At 39.2% G+C, this 22,902-nt stretch overlaps 2 protein-coding genes across 2 annotated transcripts in view; one reads left to right on the forward strand and one right to left on the reverse strand.

Moving 5' to 3' along the window:
• Positions 1-22,902, forward strand: part of LOC134227304 (D(3) dopamine receptor-like) — a 304,852-nt gene that overhangs the window by 49,998 nt on the left and 231,952 nt on the right. The window lies entirely within an intron of this gene.
• The window catches only part of LOC134227322 (uncharacterized), a 275,985-nt gene continuing 255,385 nt past the window's right edge, over positions 2,303-22,902 (reverse strand). The window contains exon 2 of the mRNA XM_062708713.1: positions 2,303-2,724. Coding sequence (XP_062564697.1) covers positions 2,407-2,724 — 318 coding nt within the window. The 3' untranslated portion in view covers positions 2,303-2,406. The remainder of the gene's footprint in view (positions 2,725-22,902) is intronic.

A 22,902-nucleotide genomic window follows, 5' to 3' on the forward strand; every position in this document is an offset into this window, starting at 1 on the left:
TGATTAATCCCCCTAAAAGTGAGTTGAGAAAATTATTTTCCACCAGAATGAGATAGACACGTAGTGTCTTCCGCAAAGTTGTAGCAAATGTTAATACGAGCAACTTTGCTGAACATCCCGAGTTTCTATATCTTATATATAACAAACTTAAGTCGTTTTAAGTAAAAACCCCATTAAAATCTTATTTTCATTCTAACTCTTTCCAATGATTTTTCCCATTTTCCGTCTCTTCTACAAAGTTGTTAAACAAGCAAAATTACATGTTTTGCTGAACATTGTAACATTCCATCTCAATACAACAAAAGTTATCGTTAAATTATACATATTTTTAGATGTTTCTCCACTTGTGATTACTCCCTTAATTGCAAAAGTCGCAAATTTCTTCACGATATGCAGAAAATCGCTTATTTCATTTTTATACTGACATTGAAACCTTTTGTCGACACGAGTCTTCTCGAATGGTGTGTTAAAAACTTATAAACCTAAAAAAAATCATAATCTTTGCATAACTTTTGTTTTCTAAGAGATAGAAAGTTACATTGTTCAGCAAAAACATGTAAGTTTAAGGGTGTGACAACTTTGTAGAAGAGACGGAAAATGTGAAAATCATTAGAGTTAGTTTAAGTTAAAAGAATGATTTTATGTGGAAATCCCTTAAAATCATTCTCTTAAATTAAACTAACTCTAATGATTTTCACATTTTCCGTTTCTTCTACAAAGTTGTCAAACCAGTAAAATTACATGTTTTGCTGAACATTGTAACTTTCTATCTCTTAAAAACAAAAGTTATTCAAATATTATGATTGTTCATAGGTTTACATGTTTTTAACACAGCATTCGAGAAGACTCTTGTCGACAAAAGTTTTCAGTGTCAGTATAAAATGAAATAAGCGATTTTCAGCATATCGTGAAGAAATTTATGACTTTTGCAATTAAGAAAGAAATCACAAGTGGAGAAACCTCTAAAATATGTATAATTTAAAGATAACTTCTGTTGTATGTGAGATGGAATGTAACAATGTTCAGCAAAAACATGTAATTTTGCTTGTTTAACAACTTTGTAGAAGAGACGGAAAATGGAAAAAATCATTGGAAAGAGCTAGAATGAAAAATAAGATTTTATTGGGGTTTTAACATAAAACGACTTAAGTTTGTTATATATAAGAGATAGAAACTTGGGATGTTCAGCAAAGTTGCTCGTATTAACATTTGCTACAACTTTTCGGAAGACACTACGTGTCTATCTCATTCTGGTGGAAAAATAACTTTCCCAACTCACTTTTAGGGGGATTAATCATCAAACTGTTTTTATCAAAAGATGCGCTCCTAAATATCTTGAAACTTCTGTGAAGAAACCCTATTTCCAAAATAAACACTTTTCGAGTTTTTGAATTTCGATCGTGAAAATGACGAAATAAAACACTGTGCAACGGCTAGAAATAAACATATGGAACATAGCTGTGGAGGATTTCCCCGTAGAGGCATAACACGGGAGTCTCAGATTCCAATAGGAAAAGGACACCATCTCACAGTCGTTTACTGCTACAATCCGCAAGCGTAAATTTTGTTTTTGGAATGTATTGAAAGTATCTTAATCGTATTTCTATCTTCAGCAAATGGACAACCTAAAATAGAAGAATGGTTAGCAGTTTAAAAAAAAATGATAACACATGAGTTTTCCTTTGACTTGAATTGAATTTTGTATTGTTGAATAAAAATAAACAACTCAATAAATCTCGATGGTAACGAGGTAGATTAAATCTCTTTTTCATGGCTACCAAGATATTATTATAAAATCGAGTTCACAGCAGATGTCAAATTCGATTCACCCCTTGTTAATTTATAGCTAGCGTAAAAAGCTGGATACAGGGTTGCTATTTTGTGAAACGTCACTTTGGTATTGATAAAAATTGCATATAATTTGTTTTTCTTTTTCAGAACAATTTCGACGTAAATAGCAAGGGAAATTTTTTTTTTGGATCTAGTGCCCCAGTTCAACTTTTTTTTTTTTTTTTTTTATTTATTTATTTTTATTTTGGAGCAGGGAAAAGCCCCTGGGAGTGGAATTCATACTGAAGCTCTTCTCCCAAAGGCATAAAACCTCCTCTTCTTTTCGTTTTTTTGTACAATTTTGGTGCACTTCCAGTGAGAAATATTCTCTTTTAAGGAAGTACAATAGTTCATTTACAATTCACATAATAATTACTAAGAATATATAAACTATACTACTAACAAATTTAGAGAATCAGAATTGTTAACTATACATATAAACATAATCAATGAAACATTAACATTAACAACTGATGATGAGATGGCGATATTTTGGCAATAGGCAAATAGACTAGTGAAACTGAGCTATTACAGATGGAGCTGAATAGATCACATGAGCCATGACGGGAGAGGCTGCTAAAACCATGTTGTGCTGGGAGGGAAACTACCGTTTATTGCTGACCGAGCGACTACAGATGTAGCTGGAGAGACCACAGGAGCCATGATAGGATAGGCTGTCAAAACGTGTTGTGCTGGGAGGGAAACTGGCGTTTCTTGCTGACCGGGCGACTGCAGATGTAGCTGGAGAGTCCACAGGAGCCATGATGAAATAGGCTGCCAAAGGCGTATTGTGCTGGGAGGGAAACTGGCATTTCTTGCTGACCGAGCGACTACAGATGTAGCTGGAGAGTCCACAGGAGCCATGATGGGATAGGCTGCCAAAGGCGTATTGTGCTGGAACTTAGTGACGTAATTACAGTAATTAATCAACTATAATGAGAAGCGTTTAGCGCCCGCTAGAGCCCGAAATATTCATAGATTTTTCGCGAATGAAAATTCTACTGTTTTTATTTTGCAAGTTAATGGATCAATCAAGGTAACTCATTTTGCACTCACCGCATCAAAACAACGGCGACACTGTATACGCAAATTTCTATTCGTGTTGTTTTGACAGAACATGTCTACGGTGGCTCGATCTGTTCGTTTCATAGCGGCAGTTTCTGCTTATTGATTGATCCATTCAAGGAGGTCTTCCAGGATTCCCTCAGAAAATTTCTTTGGTAATTGTTCTGTATGTCCTTCAAGTAGAAGTAGCTCCTCCAGAAATCCCTAGAAATTTTTTTTTGCTGTGGTTCGTTTAAAAATTATTGTATTGGAAATTCATCTATGATCCCTAGAAGATTTTTCCGGGAATTCCCCAGCAATCTTTGTGCTCTTTCAAGAATCTTTAGCAGTTCTCCCAGAATAGTTTTAGGCTTTCTTCCAGATTCTTTCGGTTTTTTTGGTATTGGAATAGCCCTATATTTTTTTTGTGGTTCGTTTGAAAATATAGTTTTTTTTTCAAGAAAAATCTCCGGATTCTTCCGGATGCTGTTACAAATGTTTTCCTTCAAAAACTCTGGATGAATTCCTGCAGGATTTTGTCAAGAGATTCCTGTAGGAAAACTGGTGGAAATTTCAGAAGGACTTTCTTCGACTGGAAGTATAAATTCCCGAAGGAATTTTTCAGGATGAAGGAAATCCAGAAGGAATAATGGTGAAAAAATTTACGATTACGGGTCTCCAGTTAGCCTTGCGAGCAAAAGCGTAGAATTGCCCTCCGGAGATGGCGAGCTCTATTCTCGATTTGGCCAAGGATGTTTTCGAGTGGGCTCCTTGGGCATAGTTGTTACACTAAATACATACTCAAGTAATGGCGGGCACAGGAAAGCTTTCAATTAATAACTGAGGAAATGCTAATATAATACTAAGTTCAGCAGCTAGCCAAGTTCCAGTAGGAATTTAGAGCCATTGAAGAAGATGATGACTTTACTTTTAGCAACGCCCGGTGAGAACTTGATATGTTTACGAAGTCGCTATACCTAAAACAGAAACCACCGGTGGGAAGATGGGGCGCTATCCTAAAATAGCACTCGGGAAGGAGCGCTATTATAAGAATAGCGATGAGGCCTCACGTGGAGGTGCTCTAAGGGGACTGTTAAGCATTGCGCTCAATGCTCTACGTGCACATCGACACATATTGTACTCCCTCTTTTCCCACTGACTGCACAATAACGTTCCGGGGGCATCTGTGCCACAATACTCCTCTAGTGAAGCGACGGAAGTATCCTTGCAGCGGCGGACTTGAGGCACCTCACCTTAAGGTTGAGAATGGCCAATTTAGGCCTTATGTAATTTGTGAAAAAAAAACATTTCATGGGTCCCTTAACAAATATCAGCACAATGACTTTATACAGTTTATAATGGTGCGTGGCAGGTCAATTGTAACAGGTCTAAGATTCAGTAAATGGCATATTTAGTTACCTGCTAGAGATTTAAGAATATTCGTAGTGATGTGGGGACCGGAGGCAGCTGGATAGGGCAAACGAAGTTTATTTTAATGCATCCAGCGTAGTGAACCCAGCCTCCTAACACTACTTGGCTATCGTCTCGCACAGGAGCTCGGTTGCAAATTTCCTTTCCATTAGAAAAATACTGATTAATCACCATTGATTTGTTAATTTTTTGTGGCTTCATTCCTGGAAAATAAGATTATATTATTACAAAAAAAAACCACCAGAAAAGTACCAAATCCTTGAATAAAGTAGAGAAATATTTGACATTTGTTTGTTTGTTGATACCTGATGAGTGCCAATGTTTTTCAATGAATCAATGCCTACTGTGATTGAAATACGTAAATATTTTCTACCTCTTGATTGTCAAAAAGGCACTCACTCGGCCGCCATTATTTAGCGCAAAATACTGGATAAATTTTCTTTAAAAATTGGTATTGGTTTCAATTTTCCTCTTCTATTTAAATCATGAGTCATATTCAAACTACGTTATCATCATTTGCATTTTTATATTTACTACTTGTTGTTGCCGAGTTTTGAACGCGCGTCCGCAGCGTTGCCTGTTCATTAGACTGGCCCAGCTTAGTATGGGGAGAAAAAAATGTTGTCGAATTCCACGAGGCACCCCCAGAATTGTGTCTTTGGGTGAGAAAATCAATCTCTGAAAATTTCAGCTCAATCGCTTGTTGCATAAGCTGGCGCATTTGATTTGAAGTTTGTATGGGGATTTCAGCCAAAATGTATCGGAAAATACACCTCCGTCACTCATTCGATCTGGAAATTGGTTCTGATTGCTCGATTGACCTCAGAATTGCAAAAACGGCAGTTGGTATGCTATAGAACAATTTCACAGAACATTGTATGATGATTAAATGAACTTTTATATAATTTTCGGCTGATTCATTAGGAGCTGATTTGTGTATTTTCTGGTTTTTTGATCGTATCGCATAAGCCGAAACCTATATAAAAGTTCATTTAATCATCATACAATGTTCTGTGAAATTTTTCTGTAGCATACCAACTGTCGTTTTTGCAATTCTGAGGTCAATCGAGCAATGAGAACCAATTTTTAGATCGAATGAGTGACGGAGGTGTATTTTCCGATACATTTTGGCTGAAATCCCCATACAAACTTCAAATCAAATGCGCCAGCTTATGCAACAAGCGATTGAGCTGAAATTTTCAGAGATTGATTTTCTCACCCAAAGACACAATCCCCGTGGAATTAGACAACTTTTTGTTTCCTGGGCCAGTCTACTGTTCATCCTAGTGCTCGCCTCTCCATCTGTACCAATTCAGCAGTCATATGGTCCAATGCACCGAATGAACACAATGACGTTTGAGACGGGCGCTGTTTACTAAAAATGAACACTTGCATGAACTCGATGAATGAAAAAGTATTCATTCTTAGTAAATAGTGCACCGCTCAAACGTCAATGATGAACTCGGTGCATTAGGTTCTGCAGCATGACGTCACGAATGAATTCGGTCCTCGTCAAATGAACTTTTTTGACAGTTCAGTAGTACTTTCCACTGACTCCGACGAGGACTCCGACAAGGTTCGAGTTCGTGATTGGTTGGCTGCCCCCGAGTCCAACGCGAAGTACTACTAATCTGTCATCAGTTTGAGGTTAGATACAGACGCTGCAGAACCTAATTGGACCATAGTTGAGTTCAAATGACGAGGTTTTGTTTTACTATCGACTATGTTGTACAATAGCACTTGGATTTGTTTAAAAAATGTTTGTACGGCTCGAATTCGTTTGACTTGAGCATCACTGGTGTACATTCTGTTCAGTAACTGTACTACGAATGAACAAATGCTGAAACAAAGTTGCGACGTTTCCCGCATGGAAGGATGTCTAAAAGCGAACAGGAATCTACCTCGAAAAGACGCAAACCGTCTTAGTCAAGATTCATTTATTCTTGGGCCCGTATAATAGTACTTTCGGCTATTTACAATTGTGTGTGTATCTACCGGTGCACTCGTCGAAACGTCGTCGAAACTGCAGTTGAATCGGTTTAGTCCAGTTTTTTCGCGCTTCGATTGTCGCCATCTTTTTTCCTTTCACTTGCGTGTTTCGGATCGGAAAGGAAGTAAAAGAGAAAAATCTTAGTTTAATCCTTTAATCCCAGTTTAATTAACGATTGCCGTGTGTCTGTCCAATCCGACGATCTTGCGAAACCGGGTATTAACAAGAAAAGAGCCATTTCCCTCGATGAGCTAAGCTCGTCTTTAGCTAAGGCGACCACAACGTTTAAGATCATCCTCTTCGTCGATCTCTTAGGTCCAATACAGGTAAGATTCTAACCATTTTTATTATGTAAAGTACACTTGAAACAGAATGAAATTACCTAAAAAATGTTTTGTGCCAGTTATAATTTATGCCAGTTGTAATTTATTCAATGCCCATGATTTTCATTTTTGCAGTGTTCCGGCAAGCAGAAGATGACCGACACGGCCATCGTATTCAAGAACGAGAAACCCGGAAAGGTGGAGCACATCAACGCATTGGATATCGACCTGAACTACTGAAATTTGTGGGAAGCTACGGATTGAGAGTGTTTATGAAGAATGAGTTGCTGCACAGGTTTATTGGGTTCACGGGAGACGAACAGATAATTGCGGACATTGTTAAGAATGTCAGAATTTCCGATTTAACATGCTGGAGAAGGAACTGCCAACGCGAGGCTGGAATTGGGGAACGATTAACTTCAAGGGCAGTGTGCTGTCATTCGATGTGGAACCAGAACCAACATTGAGATTCCGCTGAGCCACGTTTCCAAGTGCAACAATGGCAAGAACGAAGTGACCGTGGAGTTCTATCGGAACGATGATGCACCGGTCAGCCTAATGGAGATGCGCTTCCACATTCCTATGACGGAGTCGGCTGAAACGGATCCGGTCGAGGTATCCCCGGACCAGGTCATGAAGCAAGCTTCGGTCATTTCCGCCACTTGCGATGCCATTGCTATCTTCCGGGAGATTCATTGTCTTACGCCGGGTGGTCGCTACGACATTATGGTGTTCCAGTTTCTTCCAGCTGCACGGTAAAACACACGATTTCAAAATTCCCACGTCACCGGTGTTGCGGTTGTTCCTGCTTCCGCACAAGGATAATCGACAGATGTTCTTTGTCATTTCGTTGGACCCACCGATCAAGCAAGGTCAAACTCGGTACCACTTTCTGGTTACGTTGATCCAGACAATCAGTCCACCTTCCATGGAACCGGAGTACCGCAACTGGATAACCGATTTGATTGGACATGATGCAGCGATTCCCAGATGCGAGCGCTCACAATTCTCGATATATATGTATATTATTATTTCTAAAATAAATGTAAAGAGAAAAAATGAAATTTTTCAATTATATTTTTTGTATGTATGTATTTTAAATATGTTTTTTTTTACAAATTCGAAATGTAATATAAACATTTATAAAAAAATAAAAAGAAGAATCGAGGGATCCGTATCTCCATAATGTCTAGTAAAAATCTAAGAGAACTGTGGTACCCATGTCTTTTAGATTTCTCTGCGTTATCTAAGAGAACTGATATGTCAAATCCCTTTCGGTTCAAACGGTTTACTCGTCTAAAATTTGAAGTAGACACCGGTTTAAACGGTTGTTGCATTTGAGGCGGATTTGAGGTGTGACAGGTTCTAGACATCGAAGAAAAATATCTAGGAGACTCAACATTTTGTCTCAGAGATATCGCGGAGATGTCTAGAACAAATTTCCGAGCGGGTTTCAGCTATCACTGCTCGCTTGCCATTCAGTCATTGCCGAAAAGAGAAAATAAAAGCAGCCGATCCATAAACATTCGTATGTGCGATGTGTTATTTTTGTGTTTTGCATCCTGATTGAGGATGAATCAATGAGCAAAGGTTTGTGAAATTTATAGTAATATTGTGAATCAAACTGATTAAACTCTCGTTTTAGCTCAGTTTTTCATCGTCGTTCAGACGTTCGAAGGAGACCGGCCGGTTGCTGACAGTCGTCCCGCATTAGTGGGTGCAAGGCAATTTTTGAGATGGCCGAATAAGAATGCCCACCAGCTGTTCAGAGATGCGGCATCGAAACCGGCGGCATCGTGGACAAAAATACCCTGTGCCGTCAAACAAAGATACATTCCGACGTACCGAGCCGCAGAGGAAGAAGGGTCTCTCTGGAATGTCAACAGAAGCGTCGGACTACGCACCGCGGAGGAAAACCAAGAAAAACTCTTCCTCACACCACCAACAAAGGGGTATGATTTCAACCATATGGTAAACCAAGGTACGTTTTTGTATCGTTCATTGGGGATTATAAATTACGTCACGCATTGAGGTGGGAGAGGGGGTTTGGAAAACGTGACGAATCATACAAAAATTTCTCGAGGTCTATACAAAAAACGTGGGATCAAAATGTCAATTCCTAGCGTGACGTAATTAATGGACGTTCCCTTGCATGTGACATCCAAAATTATTGAAACTAAGAGGCAATTTTTTTATTAAGCTTCCGTAACTCTATCGCAATCAGTGCTTAGAACCATCTTCAGTGGAAGTCAGGCAAGGAGTCCTCCAGAGGATCCTGAAGTTTGCAATGTCAAGGCTGTACCGAAAACAGTGGCTTCACCGGGGGCCTAGTTCGGCCCAAGAAGCACAAATGCCAGTCGTCAGCCCTCGAAGCAGCCGATCAATGATGAAGGGCCGGTCCAACTTCTCACACTGCTCCTCACAAATCCAAACGATTCAATCAGCCCAGGTGTTCAATCCCCAGCAGCAAATATTGAACAGTTTATCAACCAGGCTGACCTAACTTTACACAATGAGACCGGCGAGATGTTCTTGGAGCCTGTGCATCACAATTCCCAGCAGTATGTTTTGGACGAAAAATTCATTTAGGCAATGTGACAATGCCAATGAATATGCCACGGATTATAATAAGTCAACCGAAAATTTATGAAAATTCTTCTGCTTAGTGATTACAACTTGGTCAAGATATTCAGGATGGACATTTGCAAACGATACGTTTTTTCACCTACCTATGTTCTATGAATAATTATCATACCATTTGCTTTGAGGCTTGAACGTGATACATACCACTCCTGCCGTGAGTTTACAATTCAAAATCAAATTCCAATTATGTTCAATTTCCTAGAATATATGTATTTCACAATATGTATTATTACAACATTAGCGGCATGCATGTTTTATTTCAGGATACTAAACGCGGATTTTAGACATGAATTCGTAGCGATTTCAAATGAAAGTAATAATCCGAAAAATCCGTTAAGAGTCAGTTATTCAGTACCTATAGATGTGGCGGCATGTTGGTAGTGAAGTGCCTTCAGTCAGCCAGCAACCGTTACTTGTCCATCCGCTGCCGCCCTGGACAGCAAGTTTGGCGGTAGGGGAAGTGGGGGTAACACGCCCATAGGGGTTAAAACGCGCCACCCCTGAATAAGGTTAAATATCCCCATTGTGATTATTTTAAATAGTCTATACGATGAATCAATGAAAAATATTGCCATTGGATACATATATTTCATGATTTTTCTCTAGTTACACATGAAAAACTCGAAAAAATGATTTTTGCGTGTTTTGATGCAATTCTAGCTCGGTGAAATTTAGTCTTTCTATCGCTGTTATTCATTGGTAAATTGAAAATTGAGCCATGAGCTATGCTGCTTACTCGTGTGCTTTATGTTCCACACGAAATCGTCGTCAAAATTGGTCTTAAAACGATTTGATGGGCCTTCAAACTTCTGAGGTCGGTGTGGGGCAGTACGCCCATGCTCATTTCGTATGACCGAAACAGCTGAAACATTCGGTTAATTGCCTTAATGTAGGCAATTAAAATGAAAATCAGTACGATAAACACATGCGCGTTTTAACCCATCCACTGGCGCATCTCACCCCGCATGGTTTCAAAATCAATATTTTCCGGGTGCTTTTTAAAAATCAAATTTCTGTGCAATAAAATGTACAATAAGATATCTGTCATCGGTAGTCAGTCGCAGATATGCTGTTCTTTAGTATGCGCTGATGAAAACTGGCTGAAATGGTGGTTTTCATTGATAAAAATGGCATTTTCATTAACGTGGGCGTCCTACCCACAGTTCCCCTACAGGTGGTGACGAAATATTTTTGTGCATTTGTGGTGCATGGGGAATTCAAAAGGCGTCGATTTACACGTTGGGCACGCAAAACAATGATAGCAATGCAACAAATGCTACTCCTTGAAGTATTGCCGAATGGAACTGGCTAGTTGGTTTTACAGGATTTTAGTGAGACATACTATTAGGATATCGCCTCATAATGATTTCCGTTCTTTAAAAATCATTGCTCATATCATCTTATAATCTATGGTTTCTTATGGCTTTCACATTCCTACACTCAGAAAAATCTGCATATTACTTATATGTGTCTTGCACTTAATTTGTGATCAGTTGGTTTTGCATTCACAAAATATGTGCAGTGCTTTTAAAATCTTGTCGGTCCACTCATCATGATTTTTATGTGCAAACATAATACCTGCTATAAAGAGTGCACATATAAATTCATGAGACCGAATCTATGCAATTTTATTAGTTTTGCTAATGTTTTTTCATCGCGTTGATAAAGGCTAAACAAACTGAAATGATAAAGTTGTTTTTGATTTTTATTGTTCTGAAGTCATTTTATTCAACCTAATTATTCATATACTTATTCATATGCACGATTAAAATCAAACGTCACCATGCTCCCAAGGAAATTGTGTATGATTTGCCGGATTGTAGCTAACTTCCACTCACTTTTGGTCGGTTCCATCAGATCCGTCTTCGTCGATTCGAGCGCAAAGAACAGAAGGATGCTGCGATACCGTAAGAGAGGCTAATAACATATTTTACAAAGCTCATACAGGTTTTTAAAATGAAGGCGAATCTTTAGCGGAAATACTTCGTCTCCATGCTTTTGAAGTGCCGTATTGTTCAGCCTGCGAAAATTTTCCACATATTCTGCGAAAACAAAATCAACACATGTTGATATAGACGAATCCAAGTAAAAATAAGAAGAAGACACACGACGGTGTTAACTTTGACAGATCCTACAGCGCAGCATAGGAAGATTATTTTAAAATGCTTATAATAAATTCTAGACAAATTGTAATTAAAATCTGATTGATGTACGATACGGAAAAAGTTCTGAATTACTTATTTGGAAGCTTATCTCATTTTTTTGTATATTTTCCAAAAATGTATCTATCATAAACTTCGGAACTTTTTCCGTATCATACATCAATCAGATTTTAATTACAATTTGTCTAGAATTTATTATAAGCATTTTAAAATGATCTTCCTATGCTGTGCTGTAGGATCTGTCAAAGTTAACACCGTCGTGTGTCTTCTTCTTATTTTTACTTGGATTCGTCTATAGAAGTTAGAATAGAAGTTAATTGAATTTACCTTCGAACGAGCCTTCGAATCTCGCTTTGAATCTGGGTCTCCAAAAGTCCAAACTAAATTTCGGCTTCGACATGATCTTCCATGCACCTCTAATCGTATATTGTGTTTCTCTCCATTCTGTGCTATAAGCCTCTTGTTATTACATTTTATGTGCAATGATTTATAGATCTAGTGCCAAAATCATTGCACATAAAATTTATTACTAAATTTCATGTTTATAAAAAGTGCCGCATATATTTTGCATTTAACGCATTTGAAAAAAGATTTCTGCCCTCTTGATGGGTTCTATGCGAGTTTAGCACTTAAATTTTATCATTCGATTAATTTGAGTGTAGGAAATAAAATGAAAAAAAATACTAAAAATCTTGAGAACATCAACAAAGGCTTGAAAGAGAAAATTTATGACATTTGTTTGTTTGTAAGTAGAAACCAGATGAGTGCCAATGTTTTTTCATCGAATCATGGCCTACATTGATTGAAAAATGTAAATATTTTCTACCTCTTGAATGTCAAAAAGGCACTCACTCGGCCGCCATTATCGAGCGCAAAATACTGGATAATGGACCGTTTTCTCCAAAAAAAATTCGTTACGAGATGTTTGAGTTTTTGTGACCAAAATGAAATTTTAACTAAAAAAACTGTTTTTTACTGTGTACATTTTCTTAAGTATCACCATTTAATTGTCTAACTTCCGTTTTTGCTGTGCAGCTATTTTTGAACCATTTTCACATACACACTTTTGAAAAGTTAGTCGTGACTCAATGTAACTCAATGTATACATTCTGTAGTATATATTTCCGTCATCACTATATGAATAGATGTCATTTTCGGTAATGAAATATGAGTATATCTCCAAAATCGCACCCCTAAATACAATGTTTTGTAACGCCCAGAAACTAGAGATGGCTAATAGGTTGGGGAAAAAACTGAGAAAATCGGTTGAAAAACCACTGAGTTATAGCCATTTGAAAATTTAGTTACAACGATTTTCTAAACGAATGAGTCCTAGTGTTAACACGATTACACCATACTAAGAAACATTTTCTGGCTTACTGTGCTGGTCCCAAGATTTTTTTTCCTACATCATATTTTCCATCAATACCAACTGATGCAGGTTTGACTGTAGCCCGAAATATCTCTTTATCTGGCCTAACCCGTGTCACGGACAGTGTCACCTACAACAGTGGACTGCGCCCGCTGTCACTATTGCAACACTGCTAAAAAATGTGTCTCTGACATCCTAGCTCTGATCAGGCAATAAGCAAGATGTTTCTTTATTAGAAGCTTGGGTATGTCTTAAACACATCATATCTTGAATGATGCAGGTAAATTACCCTTCCAATAACACTAATAGAAGTAAAAATTACTTTGCTTACATTCGAGCTGCCCTGCTTTCGCACTTCCCAAAAAGTTTCCAATTATGCAAGTATAATTTGGCAAGTACGTACTAACAACTCCACTTCTATTTACTTGGATAATCCAATCTAATCGGAGCACAGGCGTCCGGTCTAATGTCATTTGGATTAGTGACACTGGGTCTGTTGATTCAATTGGGAATTAATTCCACAGAAATACGGTGCCTCCCGGTCCGGTCACGACATCTTTATTCTCGGAAGAATTTTAGTACAACCTACAAACAGATCCCCCTTCCCCGGTCGGTCGGCGGCGGTCGTGGGCGGAATGAACAAAAAGTGCGGTTAGCTGACTGCTGACTGGACGAGAGAGTCAGTGTTTATTTACAGTACGACGAAAGGCATCTTTGCCGTAATTAGCGATTATGTTTGTACAGCATCGTGTAACGGTCGTCGTTAGCCAACCGGAAAGCAAAGTGACTTTGGTGCATAATTAATGGATCGTGAATAATACTCATTGTCGAGGCGTTCGGAATGGGACGCACGTGATGCGTTGCCAGGGAAGTTGTATTGATTCATCCATAATTAATTGTGGTGATTGGTGGCAGGGTTACGTATTTCATATTATTGTTGAATGCTTTTGAGTGAGTCTTGCCTTCTGTGTACTTTTGAACATTTCAACTCTAAAGTGACAATCCGCATGAACATATTTTTCGCTTAAGATCTCGGTAAAAAAAATCTGTAAAATAGATGGCGAGAGTTCGGCTATGTGCCTGGGACTAGGAATTTGGTTTCATCAGTATCCGCTAAGCTGCGGAGGATGACTCATAGGAAGGTAGGGAAAGCACCTATCGATCGTACTAAATTTAAAAATTTTCATTTTTCAAACTAAATCTGTCACATGTTGTGCTCAAATTGACTTTGAATTGACTTTTTCCTTCCCAAGGCTTTTATCAAAGATCAATAGGAGGGCTACTGGTTACTTGATTCTTTCAATAGTTTCGCTTTTTGCACAAAATTGTTAATATAATCAGTCCAATAATACCATGAATATGTGCCAAACATTGCTTTCTGTTATTGAAACAATTTAATGAAAGTTGGAAGGTGCAAAACGTAATGGCTACCATCAGAGGCGCATCAACGTTCCGAGTAGTGAGTAGAACAAACTGGAAATGTCGATATGGGTCGATTTTTGGGATTAGCTTTAGATTAAATCGATTCGCACAAATTCGTGGGTGTTACAATCATAAATTTTATAATTATTTTATTAGCATCACTTACATCCGTTTCCACAGAGAACTCTACCAATCTACGACCTCTCATAGTTGACGGGAGGTTTTGGAGCTGTTAAGGTGGAAGGTATAACAGTAGGATTCGTTTCAGTATAACGTGAAACACAGAAAGAACTAAGACAAACAGATTAATAAAGGTACGAGCATGCGATCGAGCCCACAAACTCCTGCTTAAAGGCAGTAGCGGTTGCCACAAGATCACTGAGTTTGTGTCCGGAATCGATGCACATTTTACCAATATTACCGCTAAAAGCATAACAGTTACTGTCCCATGTCCAGTCCATCCATTTCAATATGAGACAGATATCCTCGCGGCAGGACTTGAAAGGATCTTTTCGGACAGAATACGGTACATAATTTGAAAAATTTACTATTCAGGACAGACATCGTTTTTCCAAGATTGTGTAAGGATTGCTCAGAAGAATGCCATACATCTTTGACATACATCTTTCCTACGATTATCAAACATTTTTCAAAGCTTCCAGTAGAGGTCATGGATCAGAGAAATTTGTATAAATATTCAATGGGTTCAATCAATTTATTTGAGGGGGTCTTTCGTTTCATACTAATTGTATGAAAGTTCAAAAAAATACTAATTTTCTGTGATCTTTCACATTTATTATAAACATCGTACGAACTATATCAGCATATTGCCGCAAAGCTCTAGAACCAAAGTATTTTTTGCTGTAGTCAACTTCATTTTGACCAAAATGTCACTTTCACCCCTCTGCTTCTAACCCCCTCATTTGATTTTATTATTAACATTCAGAAATGGATATGGATCTACCGATTCAAAGCAAACATCCAAGAAATGGTATGATTGTCTGGAAATCTTTATGGGAGCTCAGAATTTATGACGGAGCAGATCTGTTTGTGGTTTCTCAGTTTTCAATGAATCTTTTGAAGTTTGTAGAAAACATTTTTCTGTGGGCTTCTTACAATCCATTAAAACGAACTTTATTTAACTATTATTGATTGTTGATTTCAGCAACTATTCCTTCACCTCTGGAAAACTTTTAGACCAAAGATGTTTTCGATCATTTAGTAATCTGGGCTCGATAATTTAGAAGTGTGTCTATTACTCATTCCAGAGGCTGAATTCCAAAATGTGTAGTATGGTGAAATTCTAGTGCGAAGGTTTTCTACAACTTTGCCTAGTAGTTCGTTGTTTGCACTAATTGCAGCAAATAAAACCAAATGATTGATATTTTGTTATCATCTATTGTAAGTTACTACAACTAGCATTTTAACTTCGGTTTTAGTTGAATTCAAAGAATGACTTGCTAGGCAGAGTTGTAGAAAAACCTCCACGCTAAAAGTCCAGCGTACAGCACATTTTGGAATTTAGCCTGTGGTAGGGTAACGATGGTATTTTGGATATCTGAATATATTTTGGACTTTTGGCTATATTTTGTTTATTTTGTTACATAAATGTGGTTATAAATGTGATTATGGAAGAGGCCAAAGAGACACATGATTCCTACTTATTTAAAGAAAGCTAAGTTGAAAAACACGCAAAATATAACCAAAAGTCCAAAATATATTCAGATGTCCAAAATACATCATTTACCCTATGAGTTGAGCATGAGCATGAACATGATGACCGTACAATTCGTAGTTGCTACTCCGTGATTGACCAGAACAAGCGAAATTGCACAGAGAACCAATTGGATGGCGCCTGGGTATAGCTTACCATCCTCAATGTGCACGTTTCGGTTCCTCACAGCTTTAAGAGTCAATAAAAGCGCTGGCCACGTCCTTACGGTCATCGAGGAAGGGAGGGAATATTAGTGTGACATCCGTTGCTACTAGAGACCGAGAACACCTCTACATCTCCACAGTTGTCACAGGAAGGATTTTTGTTATTTGGGAGAGGTTAATGGTAACATAAATCAGGATACACCTTGGTAAGTGGTTCGACTTATGCAACCCTCATCATTCATGTGGACACACATTCCAATTCACACTATTATACTATCAGACATGTATTGCACACATTTTTCGTTTCCACCTGGATACCATCATAAACTGTCAATCGACCTTTGTATTTTGAGACACGACTTGCTAGGATCTTTGCATTTAGTTACTAAAGTTGAACGTCGACTTTTTATCACAAGAATTCCTGTACACTGATATGCTGCAGGTAATCCACATGAATGAGCATGCGCATTATTGTTTTATTGTTTTACTTCAATTTGGATTGACTTGAGGAACTTTAAGGTCTAGAATTAATAACAGTACTAAATAGTTGCATGGCTTTTCAAATTACCGGTTATATATACTACGGATCATATATTCAATATTACATTATATTAAAATTTCAGAATTTTTAACTGCACTTGATATGATGATTTAAGTATCAGCGACCTGAATGATATAAGGTATTTTTATGACCGATCTTGACATCTTGATAGAAAAGCTTTCATCGTTAAATACTGGTGGCTGGCTGCATGTTACATTGATTTTTGCCCTTGCATGTCGCATCTCAGATCACATAGACATATAAAAAACAGGAACACCATCTTCGACCAGAGGTCGTACAGACTGAACACTTAACACCAGGGTTTGCAGAAATCACTCTCAATAGATAACGAACAACGATAAAGGAGAGGCAAAAACTGTTCCGAATCATAACAAACCATGATAACAAATTTATCAAACTTGTATACAAGTGCGAAAAAACAGAATCGGATAGGCAGCCCCCACAGAAAAATGCTGATTCTCGCTTTGTTTTCGCTCCTTTCGTGTTAGTTACTGCACAGCTGTGTTGAACAAATTAAAATGTATCATCAGAGCCAGTGCTTCCCACATTTGGAGCTTTCTAAAAGAAATTTATCGTGGGGTATAGCAACCCGAATCAGTTCTCTATCATGACAGCTTGCGAAAAAAGTCTCTCGCGGTATGCTACATATCGTATATGTATACAGAGACGATAAGTGAGAGACTTGTTCTTTCTCTTTAGGATTCAATCCCTGCTTAACACCTTACATGAGACAACGGACAGAACACATAACACCCAGGGGACCAGTGGAGAATTTTTGATCACGAAAAGTGTTCTCCTTACTGGGAATCGAACCCGCACTCCATAGCACATGCGTTTAGACGATTGACGTCGCTAACCGCACGGCCACGAAGCCCACATATTTGGATCAAGCACCATATTATATACACAGCTACTTTATTTTACCGGAGTCAGTAAAATTTTACTGAGTTTTTGGACTACGGATCGCCCAGTAATTTCAACAGCAATATTTTACATTACCGAGTTGTCAGCATAAGCGAGAAATGTCAAATAAACATTAAAATCGGTAATTAATGTAGTTTGTTTATGTGTACATAACTGAGTTAGTCAGTAAATGAGGATTTATTTTTTGGAAAATATTTTACTGATTGAACAGAATATCAAATTAATGCTTCTTCGGATGAAATATAAGTACTATGGAGGAATTTCAGGGGTTGTGTGATAAATTCTGCAAGTTTTTTCAGACATTGCAAAGTAAGGTGTTTCTGTCGATTGCACGACTTCTTTTTGAGAACCCCATAGTCGTTCTCTATGAGACGGCATTAGTTCAACAATGGGGAAACGGGTTATTTCAAGACAAAAAAATGGGCTCCGCGCAGTCCCAATTGTACCGCGATGTTTCGATATGGTCAAGGCTAACTTCATCAATGTTCTACGGTGGCTGGAGCAATTGGATGTTCTCCGGGTTCGTGTCGACGAAATTTTTATTCACGGTTACGCTGCGCTTCATCCCGATGCTGCAGCGGGTTTTCGAATTGGCCTTGCTAGGCGTGGCCTGAGTATCATCTGCATCTACACACTGGTTCTGAAAAAAACAATGCCGCTAATCAAACGCAGACCAGATATCTGGAGCAGCGGTAGCCATGCCGCAGGTTCCCCAAGGCGCCTCCAAAGCAGAGTGGGAAGCGCACGAAAACACCGAGACAAACATTGAAACGCAGATACTGGTAACGGTTAATGATGTATGTCCTTCGGATGATGTCTACCACAGCTCTCGAAAACTAGAATCGAAGCTAAATATTGTTGTTGAATGATTGATGAAATTAGTTTCTGTTTTTATTTGATAACGATTATTTTGCACTTTCGAAATTCCGACTTGTCTGACGAAATATTTTACAAAAAGGTAAATAACCAAGTAAACAACAGCAAAGGGCTCTACAATAGCGTTCAGTATTTTTCTAATAACTAGTCGGTGAATTTTCATTTTTCACCGGTGGTGCTGTTTCGATTTGTACCGACTTTTTTAGCAGTTCAGCAATTTACAGATTTAATGATTTTTTCAGTAAAAATAAGTAAACGTCAGATCAATAAACATATTTTTTTACCGAAACTCGGGAATTTATTACTGACAATCTTTGGATGCCAATAAAAAAACAGTATTTCGTTAAAAAATAAATTTTGCAGTTGAAACTCTGTAAACAAAATACCGAAAATCGAAATGCTGGTTAAGTGTGTACATATACGTACGCTGTAATTAAAATTCTTCATTATATTATCTACACAGTTAACCTTCCTGTCGTCTCTCACCTCACCATCCACATTATTACAGGCAACATAGCCTTAACTTCGGTTTCGATGTAAAGTGTATTCGGTACAACCCTTTTCCGTATATACCGTATATACTAATTCACACAGCATACGCTCACATCTGTATTTAGGCGGTTTATACTGACAAGTGCAAATGCTTACTCATACAAATATCATTGGACGCGTTCGTTTCTGCAACGCCATTTTCTAATTTTAAAACTTTTCGAATTTGTGGCTTGGTGCGAAGTGCAAGTTAGTTGAAGTTTACGCGTAAAATGGAACAAGTTCTAGATGAAAGTGGAAATATTTTTTGGCTTTTAAATATTCCTGGCGATGGTGATTGCCTATTCGGATCAATTGTTCATCAGATTTTTGGAATGACTCCTAAACATCCTTCGTTCAAGACCTACGACCAGCATATCAGGGAGGTTGCAGTGGCCGAAATCCGCCAGAACTTACATTTGTATATGGCGACTGTAGAAGCTTATGCCTGTGAGTTGATTTCCTCAAATTGCTCAGTTGCGAAAAAGGTAGATATATATCTGGGTAGATTATCAACATCTGGCTATTGGGGAGGGGCGGATGCTATTGCTGCCCTGTCGAATCACTACAACGTGTCCTTTGTTGTGCACCAAACCAGTTGCAGAATCGAATTTCTTCCGACAAATTCCGTAAACGAGCATGGTATTCTATCCCAACATAACCTATTCTATCATAACATGCAAGCCAGAGATAAACATTCCGAAGCGGGGGCTGCGAAAATTCATTTTTTTTTATCTTTCGTTTATTTGGAAGGCTCATTTGCCGTGAAGCGTTACGGAGCCGAAATCAAGTTTAACAATACATTTCTTGATTCTTATACATAGTGTTAGTTTTGGGGAACCGAAAGACTCGCGGTTTAGTCGAGGTTAGGGAATACAATAATACAGTAGGAAAGGAAAGGATTTTAGGGTGCTTAAGTAATTACTATGCTGATGTTCACAAAGTTGACATTCCTCGCATTTTTACATCTGTAACGGGACAAACAAACTTTTTTTGGGAGACAACGACGAGAGGAAGACATACGGAAGGGATTAACGACAGACATAAAAATGTTCAACAAGAGGAAGACATTCGATATGGGGTACGACAGACAAGGGAATGGGCAGACAATGATTACAGTTTTACATCAGCAACTTTCAAAAATTGGTGGACCAGGGACATGTACTCGAGATCAAGGCCCGACAACACTTCCCTAATAGGCTTTGGTTGTTTTCCTCGGACCCGGAGATGTTCAGTTAGCGCAGATCTGGGGCCACGATGCTCCTCGCACGCCCACACGACATGATCGATGTCCTGATAATCCTCGCCGCAAACACAGAGATTTCCTTCCGAGAGCCCCACTCTGAAAAGATGTGCATTTAGAGTGTAGTGATTGGACATTAGACGACACATGGTTCGAATGAAGTCTCGTCCCATATTCAATTTTTTGAACCATGGACGCTTCGACACCTGCGGGCGAATTGAATACAGCCATCTACCCAACTCCCCATTTGTCCATTTCTGTTGCCAGCTGTTCAAGGTTTCCTGACGAACTAATGTGAAAAATTCATCGAAGGTGATTTTCCGATCGTAAATATCACCTTCCATAGCGCCCACCTTAGCCAAAGAGTCCGCTTTCTCATTTCCCGAGATCGAGCAATGAGAAGGGACCCAAGCCATGGTGATTGTGTAAGACCGTTGTGATAAGGCACTCAAGGCTTTCCGTATCCCATTTAGAAGATACGCTGAGTGCTTAACCGGTTTCATTGACCGAACAGCCTCCAAGGAACTTAGACTGTCGGTGGGTGAAGATGAAAAAGTGGTCAGGAGGTAGGGATGCGATTTGCTCGAGTGAATAGTGTATAGCTGGTAGCTCAGCAGTATACACGGAACAAGGCTCTTTGAGCTTAAAGTAGGCGCTATGAAAAACGTTGAAAACACCGAGACCAGTGGAGTCATCAATTTTTGACCCGTCTGTAAAAAAGCTTCTCTCCTCACTGGCGTGCCCGTATTTGCTTGCAAATAATGGAGGTATGACCTCCGCACACAGAAGGTCTGGTATTCCATGAACCTCCTGCTTCATGGACAGATCAAAAGTAACAGAGGAACTGTAAGAGTCTAAGAAGTTAGCACGATTGGTATCTACCGAAGAAGGGCTTACCTCCAGCGTTATGTACCAGTGGTAAATACTCATGAATCGAGATTGAGGGTTTTGTTCGAGCAGCTTCTCGAAGTTATCAATGACCAATGGATTGAGAACCTCACAGCGGATGAGGAACCGGAGCGATAACTCCGCGAAACGATCTGTTAGTGGCAGTACTCCCGCAAGTACTTCCAAGCTCATTGTATGTGTCGAATTCATACATCCTAACGCGATACGGAGACAGCGGTACTGAATCCTTTGAAGCTTCAGCATGTGTGTTTTAGCCGCGGACTGGAAGCAGAAACTACCGTATTCGAGGACCGACAAAATGGTTGTTCTATACAACGTCATAAGATCTTCGGGATGCGCTCCCCACCATGTTCCGGTTATTGATCGCATGAAGTTGATCCGTTTCTGGCATTTTTGTGTCAGATACACAATGTGCTTCCTGAAGGTACATTTAGAGTCAAACACGACCCCGAGGTATTTAGAAGATATGCTATGAGTGATTGTCTTACCCATCAGTTGGAGCGGGAACTTTGCCGACTTATGTTTTTTTGAAAAGACAACCATCTCAGTTTTCTCCGGAGAGAATTCGATACCCAGCTTCGTAGCCCAAGTAGACAAATTGTCCAAAGTATCTTGCAATGGTCCTTGCAGATCAACCGATGTTGGCCCCGAAACGGATACAACACAATCATCTGCAAGCTGTCTCAACGAGCAATTTGGCATGAGACATTCATCAATGTCTCTGACGTAAAAATTGTAAAGAAGGAGGCTCAAACATGAGCCCTGGGGGAGACCCATGTAGCTAATTCGTGAAGTTGCCAAGTCGCCATGAGAAAAACTCATACGCTTCTCTGACAACAAATTGTACAAATAGTTGTTCAAAATTGGTGAAAGTCCACACTCGTGGAGTTTGTCAGATAAGACATCGACGCAAACTGAATCAAAAGCCCCCTTAATGTCCAAAACACTGAGCCCATTTGCTCTTTTTTAGCGAAAGTAAGCTGAATTTCTGAAGAAAGCAACGCAAGACAGTCGTTCGTTCCCTTGCCCCTGCGGAAACCAAATTGTGTATCTGACAAAAACTATTCGATACAGCCCATTTGTCTAGCTGGAAGAGAATCATCCTCTCCAACAGCTTCCGAAGACAGGACAGCATCACGATGGGGCGATACGAATCCGACGCGGGTTTTCCGAGCTTCTGGATGGCTATCACCCTCACTTCCCTCCAATCATCCGGAACAATGTTGCACTCCAGTAACTGATTGAACAAGTTCAATAAGCGCCTCTTCGCGACGTCTGGGAGGTTTTTGAGCAAATTGAACCTGATTCTATCCATCCCTGGAGCGGAATTGTTACATGAAAGGAGAGCAAGTGAGATTTCAATCATCGAAAAGGGACGATCCATATCATCCCTGTCTGCAAAAGCATCACGTAGCTCTTGCCTCACCGGTACCGAATCCGGACAAACTTTCTTTGCGAAGTCAAGTATCCACCACGACGAGCTTTCACGATCTTCGTTTACGGACGACGCGTTGCGCATTCTTCTCCCGACGGTCCACAGAGTTTTCATTGAAGTCTCGCGCGATAAACCTTCAACAAAAGTGCGCCAATATCCGCGCTTCTTCACTTTGACCAGTTTCTTGAACTGGATTTCGAGCGCGGTGTATCGTTTGTGAAGAACGATCGCCCCGTGTTTCCGAAATTCTTTGAACGCGGCGGATTTCTCGCGATAAAGTTGCGTACACTCGATGTCCCACCACGGACTGTAGGGTTTCCTACGAACCGA

The sequence above is a fragment of the Armigeres subalbatus genome, chromosome 1 (genome assembly GCF_024139115.2).
Source record: "Armigeres subalbatus isolate Guangzhou_Male chromosome 1, GZ_Asu_2, whole genome shotgun sequence".
Lineage (NCBI taxonomy): Eukaryota > Metazoa > Arthropoda > Insecta > Diptera > Culicidae > Armigeres > Armigeres subalbatus.